The sequence below is a fragment of the Athene noctua genome, chromosome 4, assembly GCF_965140245.1.
Source record: "Athene noctua chromosome 4, bAthNoc1.hap1.1, whole genome shotgun sequence".
NCBI classification, from domain to species: Eukaryota; Metazoa; Chordata; class Aves; order Strigiformes; family Strigidae; genus Athene; species Athene noctua.
Genome location: NC_134040.1, coordinates 10,366,177 through 10,383,222, shown reverse-complemented (window position 1 = coordinate 10,383,222; position 17,046 = coordinate 10,366,177). Strand labels below are relative to the sequence as shown.

Below are 17,046 nucleotides of genomic sequence, written 5' to 3'. Positions count from 1 at the left end.
GAATGAATAAGAAGCTCCCAGTCAGCCCTTCATATCTAACACTGTCACAAACTCATCCTGCAGACAATCTTGTGTGTTTGAAAAAGCTATCAGAAGACAGCTTTGGCTTCTCTGATCATGTGATGAGGTTCCACATGCTGGTAGGTGGGAATGTAGAAGATTTCAAGGAATTAACACACAAAAGAAGCTCTTCCTGCTTATTAACTTGAATGAAGATTATTTTACACTAGGATCACAAGCAAAACACCAGGAGTCCAAAGATGATATGCCAGGGCAACCTGAACAAGAGCTTAAAAGTAAAAACAAGTTATTATTCACACAAAGTTCATAAGAAACAAGCAACCAATCCATCAGTCTTAGAGGCATGCATACTAATATATGAAACATAAGAAAAGGAACTAGAATTCTTTGAATGTGATCAAGACTATGGTCTACTCCATGAGCCCATTCCCAGCTGAAATAGCAAAGAGGATAAAAACCAAAACAAAACAAAAAGCAAACCAACCAAAGCAAAACAAACCCAAACACCTAGAAGTATTAGTTCCTGTATTTAAAGGATGTAAGTAAGCATCACAAATGCAGAGAGGTATACTGGAAGTCTACAAATAATAAAAGGAGGAAAGCACAAGTGCTATCAAGCTGCAAGCTTACAGACCATCAGAAATGGTGGACAGACAGATGACACCTTTTCTGAGCAGTTAAAAGAAAAGCATAGGACTTCTTGTTACAAGGAAATACTGAAAACCTACACACCTACTGGGAACAGAACATAGCAGAGCTCCAACAAGAGTTCAAGGAACTTACTTTTTTAAAACACAGACAGCAACCAGAGACTCTTTAGCTGTAGCCAGCAAGAAAGAAGTAGTTGACAGTAAACAATGAAAGACAGTTTCATTGGAAGTGAACCGTCAAGTCAATGTTACTGAAGAGGGAAAGGAAGGAAGGACAGCAAGAGACAGATTTAACATCACTAAATAAGAGCTCACAGAAGGCAAGTCTAAGGCAAGGAAGAGCTAATTCTCAAATGACACAATAGATACAAACAAATTCAAGAAAACCAAGCACAGCAAGAGAATAGAAAACAAAGCAAGAGAATAATGACTCAGAAAAAGCACACAGAAAGGGAATAACAAGCATGACAATGGCAAGAGAATACAGGGGACAAATCAAAAAGGCTAAAAGGCACAAAATGAAATAATTCTCACAAAACAACTTGAGGCTACTAAGAAATCATTCTATCAGTACAGTACTAATAAGAAGAGAATTCGTCCATTACTGAATGAAGATGGAAAACAGATTAATGAAGAACAAGTCCTGACTAAAGATATCAACTACAAGCAGGTGACTAGCACAATTAGCACAAATAAATGGGTAAAAATACCCACTCAGAGTCAGTCTATTATTGGTAATAGCCATACTTAGATTTTTTTCCAAACTGGCTAGATCTGATAAAATTCAACCAAGTTGCTCAGGAAATCCTCTGAGCAATCTCAAAAAATCAATAAACCTATCTTTGTAAACTCATGGAGGATGCCTGAGATATCAGAAGGTTAGAAAAAGATAAACTATATAAACCCTTTCTTTAAAGCAAATAAATAACCTCACCCCTCAAAAAACCCACAAAGTAATTCCCAAAACTGAGGAAAAGAAAATGGATGATGAAGGGCAGAAACAAAGAATGGTATTGTCTTGTCTTCAGCTCCCACAAAAGTTAGTCAAATATATTTGAACAAGTCTTTTTAAGCACTTAGATATGGAAAGGAGGAACAGCCACCTTGGTTTTGTCAAAAAAAAGCCATGTCAAATCAGTACAGCTTTCTTCCATGACACAGCTACCCAGGGGAGAAAGAATAAATGTCATGATTTACTTGATTAATGTTTGTGACAGTCTTAATTACTGAGACTCTCATAGCCAAACTAAAAAGCAAAGTCTTGATAGAACTACCATGAATTTCCAAATAGGCATAGGTGACTGTATGCAAAAGAGGAGTCAACAAGGTCAGACTGTTGGAAAAAAGCTAATGCTACCTTGGGATGTATAGCTTATGTGACACATGACATAATCCTTCCACCTAATACTGCTCCAGTAAGTCTCAGAGGGACAACTGCAACTCATTCTGAACACAGGTCTTCAAGCCAGACAGGAACAGCTGGAGAAAAGCCACAAGAGAACAACTATCAGACACAGACAATATTACCTGTCAGGAAAGGCTGAAAGAATGGGGGACACCAAACTTACAGATCAGAATACTGAGGGGAAGAAGAGTCAGTTCTTTGTACCCACAGCAAACAGAACAAGCAATAAAATGTTTGAATTGCAGTAAGGGAGATTTCTATGCAACAGAAAATTAACAGCAAAGTATTTAAGGACAAAGGCTGCTTGGTGAGGTTGTGGAGTCTTCAGCAACAAGGTCATTTTAAGAGCAGGTTAGACAAACAAGGACACAAGTATAATCAGTGCTGTCTCCACTGGCCAGAAGACAAATACATGAATGAGATAAAAACAAGGATGGAATGAAACTTGAAGTCAAGATTTTATAACACTGATAAGAGATTCTGGAATATTATATTCAGCTCTGGTATCAAACTGAGGGAGATAGTTTTAAAAAGCATGGGAGAAACCAAAGAACTACCTGAGAGCCAAGTGCACATGCTTAGAATAATTGAGAGTCTAATGAGTTTTGATTATGACAAAGAAAGTTGAGGGGTAACTCTGGCAATAACAAGTACCTTCACAAGAATGAAACACCAGGTTCTAATGGACTCTTTAACAAGAACCATGGCCTGTTTAGGAAGTATATCTTTGTAACAGAATGAAATTAAAGACAGGTGTTTCAGTCAGACCATAGCAAGGCATTTTTGTACAGAGTAAGCAGCTATTTTAGACTAGCAGCAAGTCTCACTACTTGGCTAGCATGAGATTTAAAAGGTAAAGCGAGCATAGCTGAATTAGCATGGTTCTGAGCAGTACTCTAGAAGATGGATGCTTGGATTTATGTCTGCTTCCTACAGTGCAATTTACCAAAAAAAAAAAAAAAAAGGAAACAGAGAAACCACCACCAACCAAAAAAGCCAAACAAAACACACTAAACCAAAAAAACCCCCAAACAATCATAAAAGAAATTAATTGTATTTTTCAGACAAATTATCTACCTTTTAGTATGTATCAAGGTAGATAATTACCAATACCGTTGTCCATTAATATTTTAAAAGAAGATTAAAAGTACTGTAATCAGTAGAGTCTACCTAAGACAATTCACAAAGAGAAAAAACGGGGCCAAAGCTCAACTTCCTTGGTAGCTATGGAGCTCCTGGTACACCGCTCTGCTCTGACTGCCTGCTCAGTGCCTGCTCATCAGTTACCCAAATGCATGCTCTCCCTCACGAACATACAAGTAGAAGTGTGATTAGGAAGATGGAAAAAAGACAGTCTAATTAGAAGGATAAATCCAGACAGTAGCAGTGGGACACATAGCCATCCTTTATACCTTTCCCACCACTATTTTCTGGCATTCGAGTGGAGTTGTAAGCCTATCCAATGTAATTTCCTTTCAGGTAAGCCAAATAGATCAGGATGCCTGACCACAAAAAGGGCTGGCTTTCCAGAAAAAGGAGCTACGGCCATCCTCCTCCCTGTTCACTAGTGTCGATCAAATTTTGCTTAAGAGGAAATGAAGAATCACAAAAACATTGGAGAGGCAGACGCACCAGGTGCCAGAAAGACATCTTCTTCCAGTGATCCTCTCATGGTTTAATGAAAGGGATTCGTGCTTCACTAAACCCCAGTAAACCCCACTAAGCAGACACTTACAAAAGAAATAATCATCAGACATAACACCTCCCTGACCACGTACTAACACTTATTAATAGATTATTCCTATACTTAGCCAAACTCTCTCATGTCACAGACAGCCCCCCTACAAAATACCTTTCAATGGAAAAAAATTAAGACAAGGACACTAAAAATTTACTAGTTATAAATACAAAGCCTTAAAACCATCAATAAAGGCAGACTCCACTGCATGGAGGGATTTTTGCTGATCATGAGTCAATACAAACATTACAAAAAAAACTTTGCGTGTAATTTCAAAAAGTTAAAATTACTCAAGCAAACTATACAAAAGAATATTTGTGGCAGATGTGTTAGATAGGACAACGCAAGCAAACAGTGAAGACTAACTTCCTGATATTAAAAAAAAAAAGGAAATACATGAGTCACAAAGAAACCATAGAAAATTCTTTTCTCATCAGAAGAACTCATCCTGAACTTAGGAAAACAATTCAAATGTAAAAATATAATTATTTGGATTTTTTTTTAATATTAGGGCAATACCTCAAGTATCTGCATTGCACACTATGTATCAGCCATTTTGCCAAGCCAAGACTTCATGCAAAATGCTCATGAATGATAGGGATGTTGGCTTTCTCAGGATTATCATAAATATTAACTGGATTGGGTGTAACTGTATTTAATGGATTTTTTCTCGTGTCTTCCATATAAGGGAGGTATAATGCTAGTTAGGATCCTCTAGGCTTTAATAGAAAACAGACATGGACTACCATAGACTTTTTCAGCTTAGCTGTCAAATCATCAGAAATACCTTACTGACTGAGAGGATGAGGCAGTCCCACTAACAGGTAGCATCATAAGATGCAACCCACTGACTTTGGTATTTGTTTCAGAACTGGCTTCGCATTTAGGCAAATACTCATTTTTATGTCCTTCATCAAAAGCCACAAAGGCAAGCACACATTCAGACTTCTATTAGGAAGCTCTATTTGTATTAAGGAATAAATTTCCACAAGCCATTACTAGTAATGTTTTGGCCAGTACTAGTTATGTTTTAACTAATTCCCGGGGACCAGAACAATCCCTTAAACTATGCAGTCACTAGATTTTCCACCTGATTTGCAATGAAAATATATGCCCAGAGTAACTTTAAATATTGACAAAAGAATACTCTTCTCATTCTTATTACAAAGGCATAAGACACAGCCGTCAAGTTTAAAGAACATGCAACAAGCAGTCTAAATAATATTCAAAGTATGCATGAATAAATGTCATGATTTCCCCATAATTCTGAAAAAGCTAGGTCGCCAATGGCATCACTTCCAAAAACATTAAATAATAATTAATATTTAACTTCATTACTATGCAGTGTTCCTCAGCGCAAAGTTCTTCCTCCTCCTACATAAGGTTTCAAATTTATAGCTGTATAAGTATGGTAGCCTGTTCTCAGAGAAAAATCATTATAATTTTTTTCCATTGAAAGCATAAGAATATTTTTTAAAAGCAATGTATATCTGAAAATTATGGAAGTTTAATTTTGTCCACTTTAATTCCTGTGGTTCAGACTCTTAGCCAGTTATAACACTAACAAAAGAACCAAACCACCAGTCATCTTCAGGCTGCTGCTGCAAGCTGTCTCAAATCACAGCAGACACCAGTACAATTCCCTGCAGACTCCCTGAAAAGAAGCAGAGAATTGACAGTATAGTGGAGATGAATCTTGGGAGTAGCCAGGAAAAAGAAGTAAAGATAAAATAAGATGATCACACAGATAAAACTGCAAAGTTTCTTCTGACAGTAAAAAGAGTGTTCTATCTCTTGCTGAGTGACAGAATAAAACCTTAATTCATCTGAAGCCTATTCCAGTGAATATTTCCGTTTCAACTACACACTATCTACACCTGCATAGATAAGTTATGGCCATTAAAATAAAGCGGTGAAAAACTTCTAGTGAACCACTGCTAAACCACTAACTTGCCATCTGTTCTAGCAGCAGCTTATTGAAGATAAGCAGCCTGGAAGCATTACGGCAATTAAGAAATCTTTTGGTCATTAACTCCACACCAATTAAACACTAAAGGCTGGCAAAACTGTACTGTGGCTTAGAACTGCTTTTTAAAGCAAACTCTTCCCAATGACTGGTTTCACTGAGACCCAGTGTGGCAAAGAACCCTTGAACATTTACTCAGGCACTTCTTTATCCATCAGCAGCAGTAGTATGTGCTCTAATAAAAAACCATACATGCACACAAAGTATTTACTTCGTGCCTACACTTACATAGCAACATCATTAATCCACATTCAAAATGCCATGTTTTAAAAAGCTTGGATACATGCACACACATGTATAAGCATGCACACACAATCTCACTCACACATCTGTCCATGAAAGTGTCTCTGGGCTTGCATCAACATTAGTGCCATCCAAATTCAGAGCCTCACATCCTTCTCTGTTCAATACTCCCACAGCAAGTTTGGAATAGTCAACTACTAGGTTTAATATGGTTATAGAATTTGAAAGAGGGTCTGTAACTACTTGTAATATTCACAAACAAAGTCTGTCTACAAAAACATGTGAACTCAAGGTATTTTTACATCACAGCTTGTTGCACCTAGATCAATGGAAAAAGCCACTTAATATTAGAAAATAGGTGAACTACCCTTGTGTACAATTCAGTGGTAGCACCACGTTCCCAGCTTTGGAAGAGTTCCGCTCTCAGAGCTAAAGCTACTATTTCTGCACATAGGAAAAACCCCACCAAAAAAAACCAGCGAGAAAACAAGCTTTGGCTTTCAAAAAAAAATAATCATCATCGTTTAAAAGCAAAATTACTTTAGTCCAAAAATACAGAAAAAAATCCAGAAGTTTGCAGCGCCCACAGTCAGTGCACTGACTCCAACCACATCAACATACAGCTGTTTGCACTAGTTCTCTCTCTTTGAAGAAAGCCTCAAAGAGAAGAAGCGGGTGGCAGAGTGCATTCATGTCTGGCACCCCTGCCTAAAGCCACATCTTTTGTTTGTAAAGGAGCTGTCATTGATGCAGTCTGACAGCACAAAGCTTAAAGCAGAACCGGAGTCAAGGTAGAGCCTTACAGCATTTTGTAGACCATTACGTGTACCTTACATTTAATGCAGTTTCCAACCAATTTCAGCACTACACACAATGAGATACGCCCTAATAAAGAAACACATAGATTTTTAAAGAGTCATGGCTTGCATTAATAGACTTTTTCCATGAGAAGAATTCAATTGACAGCCTTTTCTTTCCCTCACCTTACAATGCTGATATAATAAAGTTTTAGATGTCACTAATGACATACTCAAAACCTATGAAGGACATGACCAAAACTTATTAGTCAAATTAAAAAAAGTTACATAATGTCATGCTCAGTTAATATGTTCAAGAGTCTTTCTTTCATGAACTGACTTGCCCATTTCAAAAGGCTAAGCACATTTCATGTAACATCAATAATGCTTGCTCTTTTACAGCTTTCTCTCCTTATCCACATTAACTCATCTTCTACACCATCCAAGAGGAAAGAAAAAGCCATTTTAGTCTTATTCTATCCTTCCAAAGACATCATCCTCATTCACTAACCACAGACTTCTCTTACCAGATATGTAATTGCCACCTGTTTCTTCTGACAGATGGGGAGAATAAAAGTAGACCAAAAAAGACCAGCCCCTGAGAAAGCAGTATTTTGTTAAATACAAGTGTTTCAGGGTCTTGTTTGGATGTCAGTCTAATTGGCAAATATCCAGGTTTATAGCTCCTAAATAGTTAGTTGGCTGTGGTGCTACAGAAAGGACATTTGATGGACATGGCTGAACACAAACTCTGAGTTATTATGCACCAGCTCTGGCAGAAGCTGGACAGCCATGCTACCACACAGCTGTGCTAAGTCCACCTGACAGGCAGATTACTAGCATGAATCCAGATCATCGATTAGCTTAGAGAACCAATTTTAAATGAAAGCTGGCTCGGTAGATGGATGCTCCTAACACAACATGCCATATGCATTTTTCCCCCCTTCCCAACAGCTGTCTGAGTGTTATAACTAAATGAGATTCCCATTACTGTAAACCTCTTTCAGCTTCTGATGCTGTACTCTCCAATACCCTCTTTGGGGAGTAATTTCAGCTGGTACTTCTGCGATGCTTGCAAATTTCCTAAAGGAGGCGAGTGAGACCTTAAGGGAGAGGGAAAAAGAAAACTACACAGAAACACCTCTTATTTATTTCACTGTTGTCCACAGAAGGCTAAGTACTAAAAGCCTTAGCAGAGACTTAAGTTGCTAGTGTTTACATTCCTAATTCAGAAAACTAGATAGTTATGGATCTGTGGAGTCCTTTACATTTTTACAGAACAACTATTGGATTTAATTAGTGTAGCTAACATATCAGCCATATAATATTTAATAAACAGATACCAATCACTAGAGTTCTATGATAATGATGCATATATTTATATACAACCTTCAGAAAGCATATTCACAGATTTGGGACATAAACCACTGTCCAGTTCTCTGCACTGCTTGGTTTTGCTTTAACTTTTAAGCAGAGAAGCTGTTATTTCCAAAAAGAGCAACAACTGACTTATGGATCAAAGTGAGCAAAGCTGACATTGCAATGCAAGCTATGACTAAACTAACACTTTTGATAGCGTAGGCATAATTAATACCTAGAAGAATAAAGATGAGCATCTGAAGATTTAGATCTAGAACAGTGAAGTCCCCTGGGCTGCCACCCTGGACACTTCTATCCACTCTGCTACCTCTTCCTGGAGAAGACAAGGAAGAGCTATTTAGAGCAGCAAATACTGCCCCAACAGCTGATCACATCCTCCATCTGTTCACAGCTCAACACAGACCACTGAACTGCTGCCAAAGCAGTTAAAAAAAATAAAACCAGCAGCTTTTTCTACCAGCAATTGCCATCCATGCACACTCCCAGAAATTGGTCCTCGCTGCCTACTGCAGCGGAGGGCTCCTGGCCCCTCCTGCACCGCCAGCAGTTCACCTCTCACAGCCAGGTTCTAAAATGAGTAGAAGATGAGATCATACAAGAAACCCTAAAGCCCACATGCCAAGTCTGCTCTAGATCAAGGCAGTCCAAAGCTCTGGACTTCAAAATACTGACTTTTGTAACCCTGTAAAAAATTGTTTACCTGGATGACTGTGGTCTCATGTTTTTGAAGTTCCTTCAGAAGCAAACACTTGACAAAGCTACTACAAACCAGTTCAACAGATCAACGTGTTAAAGGGGGACTACTGTAAAGATGTACTGTGCATGAGGACTTACTTTGTGGCATTCCACTGTAAGTAACACAACAGAGGCATTTGCAACCTATTCTGTTTTATTTCTCTAGCCCTGAGAAGAGACTGCACAGCAATGTTTCATGGAAGTGCTCAGAGCTTTTCTTCCAAGAAATGCATAGTGGAGTCACTCTTCTGTTTCCTCCATATAAATGAGCAAAGCTATGCTTTCAGTTTTAAGAAATGACACAGGGGGTCACTCATCTCAACCCTTCTGAGCTCCAGCTGGTTTGGGTTTGGTTTTTCTTTCAAGGAAAAAGCCATAACTGAATAGACAAGCATAGGCTAAGCATGGCCTCCTGCAGAGATTTTTCATACTATCCAACTCTGGGCACTCAGCTTGTAGCGAAGCTCCTCAAGGCTTCCTTTAACAGAGTGGAAAGAGGTGGCCACTCTACAGTGATGCAAAACAGGAGCACTTCCCTCTCAGATGCCTAAGTGTGTTCTATCGTTACAAGAAATTTGAGATGGAGAGGACTACATTTGTGGCCTGTACAACAAAAGGTAAGTTGATTATTTAAGAACATGGTTAAAGTTCACACTCCAAGAACGTTTTTCTCTAGCACTATCACCCAACCAACATGAACAACTTCAGTTCCACAGTCAAACAGGCTCACAGGCAACCTCATTAATTTTTCCCCTAAAATCTACTTCGTAAAACAGTGCTCAAACTAACCTCTGCACCACTAAGGCAGCTGTACATTCTATATTAAAAAACATGTAGAAAAAATATGAAAAAGAAAATATACACTTCAGGAAAAATACTATGTTGCTCAGACCTATCTTTAATACTATTTCTGGTGTGTTTCCTCAAACAGCTAGGAGGTAAAGGTCAGTAATGTCATAGGCTGCCATGAATTTTTACAATATAAAATTAAGTATTTCTCATGTCAAAAAAATAATGTCCTGTTTATTTTACTGCATTCTCAGACAAGCCTCAATTTGGGCAGTTCCCATAATAACATTAAGAACAGCATCATAAAAGCCATTTCCCAGCTGAACTCTTTATTTGCAGCACAAGAAATTTGGACCTTGTAGATTAAGATATTAGCAAAGAAAGAGAACTGAACTGCAGCACTCTTCTATCCATTTAAATAAATTTTTTCCTTCTGTTTAATTATCCTAGGAAAATTTCACATTATGGAATACTCTTTCTCAAACAGAGCAGCCCAAAGCTACCTCAGTCACTATTAAAATAAAAAAGTTACCACAAGAAAGGAAAATGTAGGAACTGTTTTCATTACCTTAATAAAAGAGGATATATGACCTCCTTTCCCACCAGTAAAGAAGCCCTGACAAATATTAAATCTTCTTTGATTACCCAGATCCATATAAACCTGGAACACGGCCTAGCACATCCACAAAGCCCTGTACATCCTAAACAAAGCAAGTTTATTTTGCAGTTATTTCTCCTAATAGCTTCTCCACAATACATCTACAGCAGATGTGTATTTGTTAAGGACCACCACCCTTACCACACATACATCAGTCCTGTAGGCACCAAACAACACCAAACTGAATTTCCACATTCATACAGCTTACCTTACCAGGCAAGAAGAAAGGAAAGGAAGCCTGAATCCCTTCCTTACACAGACTGTAAAGGAAAAAGGATCTAAGGGCTCCCCTCAAGATGGGATACCACTACAAAATGATAAATGCCACAACCAAAAAATAATGTGGTATCAGATATCCAAATGAAGCTTCAGGTACTGCTTGGGATCAAAAAAACTGCAGGACAAAAACTGGACAAGAACCCCGAATAGTCTCATCAATATGCACCTATTTCAGAACTAACTTTTCATAATAATCTAGTTCCAAATTAAATCAATGAGGTCTCATTTTCACAGGCAGGAAATAAAAGTTTGGAGGGGAAGGGAGTCACTACATTTTTAAAATTTTTTTTAAGAGTAAAACATTTCTCTCAATCTCTCTCAACCATTTTGCAAACAATACAGCAAGGAAAAAAAAAAAACCAACACTTTCCCTTCACACCCAGAATCAAATGTCTCATAACAAAGCCATAGGAGGATAGTTAGCCTAGCTAGTACTAGTAGATTAGACACCACTGAACCAGATGTCTTTTTTTTTTGGACACACTTTCCACATGTTTCATTTAACAATTCACAACAGATTATTCTCATTATCAATTGACCATGATAGAGCAGGTGCAGGAGGTGGGGGAGAAATGGAGTGCGCAGGGATTGGATATACGTCAAGGTCATGAGTACACACAGACACACACTTCCCAGGAGCAGTATTACAAGATCTGAACAAACCACTAATACTTGTGCCTGTGGTCTCAGATCTATTAGTCTTAACTGATCACAGGAAGAATCTAAGAAAGAGCTGTTAATGTGAATGCTATGCAACTATTAAGCTTGTTTTAAAGTTTGAAATGTTCTAGTTAAGACTCATTTAAGTCACAATAGATTCTCTTTCTAAATTAGGAAGTTAACTCAACCAATACCACCTAAACCCAATCCTAATAATGTTATCCTACTCTGTTACATCTCCTTTTATTAAAAAAAAATAAGCAGAGCATAAGCTCTTCAGGGCAGGGACTGCATGTCTCAAAAAAAAAAACCCACCAAAAAAACGAACACCCCTGCATTTAGTCAGAGGAACAAATATGCTACCAGACTGTCAAAAAGACTTATTTTTCACTGAGTAAGTGTTATGAGTGTTTAGAAGTACCTGCTTTCTCAGCCTGAGGAGTAGAAGTAACAATACTTCTATTTATTGGAATTTCTCTAGTTTACCTGAACCTTGACAAAAAAAATGGCCAAAATAAGTTTGCTTTTAGACAGGAGGAGGCCCAACACAAAAGTACAAAAGCTAGCTATTTGCTGAACTTCTGAGTTCCTGACAAAGCTCCTCTTTTGTATACTATTTCTTTTGAATGTTTGAATCATGGAGGGGGAAGAGAAAAAAGGGAAAATCTCAAACAACAAATCAAGCACAGATATCAGTAAAATGCAAAGATCTTCAAAGCTGCTAAAAAAAATGGTCTAAAAGGTGGCAATGTATGGTCTCCTATGTATAGAATCTCCCATTTAAAAAGCAGTATCTCGTAATAAAGAAATAGCCCAGTGAAATATTTGATGAAAATTCTAAAACTGACAGCTCTCATGTAAGAAGATTTAATACATTACTACAATTGACAGACAAACAATACTTTGAAAAATGCAAGTGACAGCACTGTAAAATGGCTACTAAATTATTCCACTTAATAACACAAGGTCAGGCCTATAACAAAAACTACAACTGTGGCTGATCAGCCACCGACATAAAACTCCTCACCCCAAAACACCTGAAGATAAGGAACAGCCAATTTTGCTCCAGTATATTTATGAGTTATACAGTGGTTGATAATCAAATACATCTCACAGCATCAATAATCCAACTGTCAGTCAAAAATTTATAGGATCAAATTATGAAGGCCAGACGCAATGCACTACTGAATTAAAAAGCAAAACCAAAAATAACAGAAAGCAAGATCTATTTCTTCAAATATATACATTAAACTCCTAAATGTTTATTTTATTTTATGGTTATAAATTACTATTATTTATAGGATACGTACCTCTTCACTCTGTAACACTGCTGTAAATAGTTTTGTGAGAAAAAAAATGTAAATCCTAGGGAAGTCCTGCAGCAGCACCACACAACTCACTAACTTTGTTTCCAATAACTCAACACAGCTACAGGTTTCTAAAACCGAGATACTCCCGTGCACTGAAACACTGCCAAAGCATCCTTGATTCCACTATCAATTGTAAAACATATCATAGTGCTAGAGAGGATGAATTTGGATGCTATAAAGCATGTGCATGGGGCAACGTAGCTTCCAGGAAGATTCCATTAGGAGTTGCCCACTTGCATCCCAGAACAAGACTTAGCATGTATTCTAATGCAGAACTTAGCCTACAGTCTTAAAAAACCCCTCAAGATAAGGTGTATAAAAACCTCAATTAAAATATATTTGTTAGTTCTAACAGGCTTAGCTAGAATTTCAATACTGGCACATGTGCTTTTAGTTTCAACCATAAATATAGCCCTTTTTAAATTCTGTTCAACCTGTTTTTATAAAGCACGTTGAAAGTATACATCATTCTGAACTATTATTGACACACAAGAACATGAAACATATAAGGGATCACTCCATCAACATCCTGCTTCACTCTATATTTTAGACAAGTTTTGGAAGAAGGATGTAAGAGAACATTAGTAGAAGGATGTGCCCACCACATTCAGAATGGATGCCCTAAAACCAGGGAAGTGACAAAAGCTGGAAGCAGAAATCATGGTAACAAGAAGAAAACATTATGCCGTGCAGCAAATACAAAAATCATCGGGTTTCTCTATTTTATATATTATCAGAGATTAAACATTCAAGTTTGTCCAGCAGACAATTGGCTGATGACTTCTCTTACCCACTAACAGGAACTTTACAATATTCTGTGTAAGATGAAAGTGTAGCAACTCTGGTTACCACTTTACAGCTATTAGTGCGCTGCTTACTCTCCATCCAGGCAAAACAAATATTGCACCTAATTTACAAGTGATCAGTCATATAAAATACACAGTTTTCCTTCTCAACTTAATCCAGAAAAAACATATGCTAGTCTTTCACTCAAAGAACGAAGTCTTGTTTTGACCATGTACCCTTAACTAGCAAATTATTAACCATTAGGGAGATCACATATTCATGTAAGTAACAGTCATGTAATGATACTTTAAGATTTCATCTTTGAAGCAAGCAGTAGCAACTTTCATATGTCACCACCATTGGAAAGGTATTGAAAATGTCAAGAAAAAGGTCACTGAAACCAGTATGGAGGAAGTAACACCAACTTTAAAGGAGTATTACAGAGTGCAAGCATTTACCTTTCAGAAACTGAGCACAGGGATTTATCTATCCTCAAAATCTAATTCTACTATGCTTACTGTTTGATAAAATAAGGTGTGCGTTGAAGATCTATTCTAGCTTAACTAACTGATCTATTCAACCAACTTCTTAATTCCTTGTTTGTCTATCAGTCTTCTGAATCACTTGCACTACACTGTTAAGTGAAATGGAAACATTTGACAAAATGCATAGACATCCAGGAGTACAAGCAAAAAAGATCAATTAAGACAAAGTTACAAATGCATTCGAAATAGCATGTTGTGCACACTTATAAGAGTATGAATAATGTATCAGTACACGTAATACACAGAAGTATTTTCCCAGAAATTTAGTGCCAAAACACTGTATTTGATTTTGAAGATATGACTTTTACTTTCCAAGTGAAGACTCCTTAAGACTGAGAAATTTGATTAGGAAGTACCTAGTCGGAAAGAAAGAAGAAACATCAAGTACAAAGACTAGCTGTGATGTTGTCCTTCCAAGACAAATTTCAGAATTCATCCAGTGTGATTAGATTAGAGCCAAAGTCCTCGACTACACATAACCACAAGACACAAACAGATCAAAAGTTCAGGGATAGTGGAGCCTTCACTATTTGAATCACATCAATGCCCCATTCCACATATCACTCCACTGCTTGCTTTCTTTCCCTTGGCATTATCATGTTTATTCCAACAATATCTAGGAACCTGTGCCTGGAAGAACTTGCAATCTAAAATGTAAAACAAAACAAGATGTATCTTCCTGATAGAGGTTTAACTAGAACAGAGTTTAGTGATGACTTGCAAAGTTACAAATAAAAACCTGCACACCTCTCTGCCATTATGCACATCATTCTGGATATCTAAATCATGTAAGGGTTACTGTCCCAAAAGGAAATTATGCCTGAAAGAAGTGTCAAATTAGAACAGACATACAAAAATGATTAATCTAAAACTCTGTGGATTTTGGGTAACCAAGTATGAGGGCACAGAAAGACAAAATTTAAAGGCAGGGGGATGGGGGGAAAGAAGTTAATCTACAAGCATCAAATTACTTGTTGACCTAGCAAAACAGATGGGCACAAAATTACAAGGAGAACAAAAAAAACCCCATTTGTTACATCATGGTATTTCAGAGACCCTACATCACAAAAGCTATTTTTTTTCTATTTCCCCCTCACGTGTACAAGTTTATGAGAGTTAGAGAGGAAACGGAGCAGGCTGTATGACATACACATGGAAGTCTAAAGATGCTGTCAGCAGGAAATGCTTTTGTAAATATGATACCTAAATGCAAGCTTTGTGTAGATAACAAAAAATCTGGGGTAACCTTTATATGAGAAAGGAACATAAACTTATTTACTTTTTTGTCACTTGAGCCAGTAGTATACCTTTTAAAAGGCCTAATGCTTGAGCAATTTTTCTTAAAAAAAGACCAACTAAACCACACAATCGGCTTCCAACAAATTTCACTACATTATGAAATAATGTAAAAGATCTAAATTATTCTGAGGCACCAGAGTGCAAACCACAGCCCAAGCTACAATGAACCTTCTGTGCCTAACGAAGTTGTCTACTGCAAAAAAGGGCTCCAATATTAATAGGAAAAAAAAAAATACACAAAGGTATATTTTTGATTTTTCAAGGCCCGGCCGCCTATTTCTTACAGCTCCCGCATTAAGGTGGGGCCCAAGTCCGAAGACCCCCAAGGATGGGGATCCTGGAGCTGGCTCCTGCCGGGATTTCAGCAGAAACCCCCGAACGACACGGCCCCGAGCAGCCTGCGCTGCCCTTCCCCCACAAAGGGTGGGGAGCCGAGGACACTGCCCAGCCCCACTGCCGCGCCACGCCGGGCAGCGCCGCGGCCCCCGGCCGCTGCGAGGGGCCCAGCACTCGCTTCCCCCGCCCCGCCGAGGCCCCGGGGCCCGCACCCGTCGAAAAGGGCAGGAGGAGAGAGCGGATGGCGCGGCGGCCGCCCCCCGGCTGCCAGCACCGCCCGCCCGGGTGGGTGTGTGCCGGGCCCGCCGCAGCGGGATGTCACCGCCGCCCGCCCTGGCGCCCCCTCCTCACCTCGCCGTGTCCCGCCGCGGCCCCGCCGCCGCCCAGGGCTCCGTTGCCGGCGGCCGTCGCCGGCGCTGTCAGCAGGCCGCCCACCGCGCTCGGCGAGGCGGCGGCCGCCTGGGTCGCAGCCCGCAGAGGGGCCGCTCCCGCCGCCGCCCCGGCCTTGCCCAGGCCGCCGGCGCCGCCGCCGCCGCTGGGTCCCGGCCCGCCGGTGCTGCTGAGGCCGCCGCCCCGCTTGTTCTTCCGGCGCTTGGCTCCGCGCTTGGCGTCGGCCGGACTCATCGTGCCTGACACCCGGGCAAGGGAGGAGGGAGCGGGGAGGGGGGGGGGGAGGGAGGAGGAGAAGAAGAAGGAGGAGGAGGGGAAGGGGCGCGGGGCCGCCGCGAGCGCCCGGGAGCGGAGGGGACGGGTAGGGCCGGGGCACGGGCTACCCCAGGCGCCGAGGAGCGGAGCGCACCGACTGTCACGGCCACGGGGACTCCCTCGGCCCCAGCGCCGCTGACCAGAGTTACCGTCCAATATGGCGGACACAAGGGGAAAGTGATCCCCCTTTACGTCGGGGGGCTCCCCCTTGCGCTGACGGGAACCCGCCCCGCGGGGCACGCTGGGATACGTAGTTTCCGCACCGCGCCACAGCCCGTCGCCGAGGGGGGCGGTGGACTACAACTCCCGGCGTGCACCGCGAGGCCCGCACGGGCGCGGCCGGTTAGCTCACCCGTCCGCGCGGTGGCCGCTGGGAGTTGTAGTCCTCGCCGCCGCCGTTAGCCCCGCCGGCCGACGTTGCCACCCCGGTCAAGGGACTACACCGCCGCCCGAGAGCCGGCGAGCACCACGTGACGCGCGCCCTCGCGTCTTAAAGGGACCGCAGCTCCCCGCTGTTCCCTCAGGGGGGCGAGGCGCCAGGGGACGCGTTTCCTCAGAGCGGCGGGTGGGCTACGGCCCCTTCCGCGGGGGCAAGCCCCCGCGGAAGGGGCCGTAGCCCACCCG

At 40.5% G+C, this 17,046-nt stretch overlaps 1 protein-coding gene across 2 annotated transcripts in view; it reads right to left on the bottom strand.

Moving 5' to 3' along the window:
* FAM193A (family with sequence similarity 193 member A) overlaps window positions 1-16,580 on the bottom strand; it is a 78,956-nt gene extending 62,376 nt beyond the window's left edge. For both annotated transcript variants that reach the window (XM_074904403.1, XM_074904404.1), the window contains exon 1: window positions 16,069-16,580. In XM_074904403.1, coding sequence (XP_074760504.1) covers window positions 16,069-16,341 — 273 coding nt within the window. In that variant the 5' untranslated portion in view covers window positions 16,342-16,580. The remainder of the gene's footprint in view (window positions 1-16,068) is intronic.
* Between the last annotated feature and the right edge of the window lie 466 nt (window positions 16,581-17,046).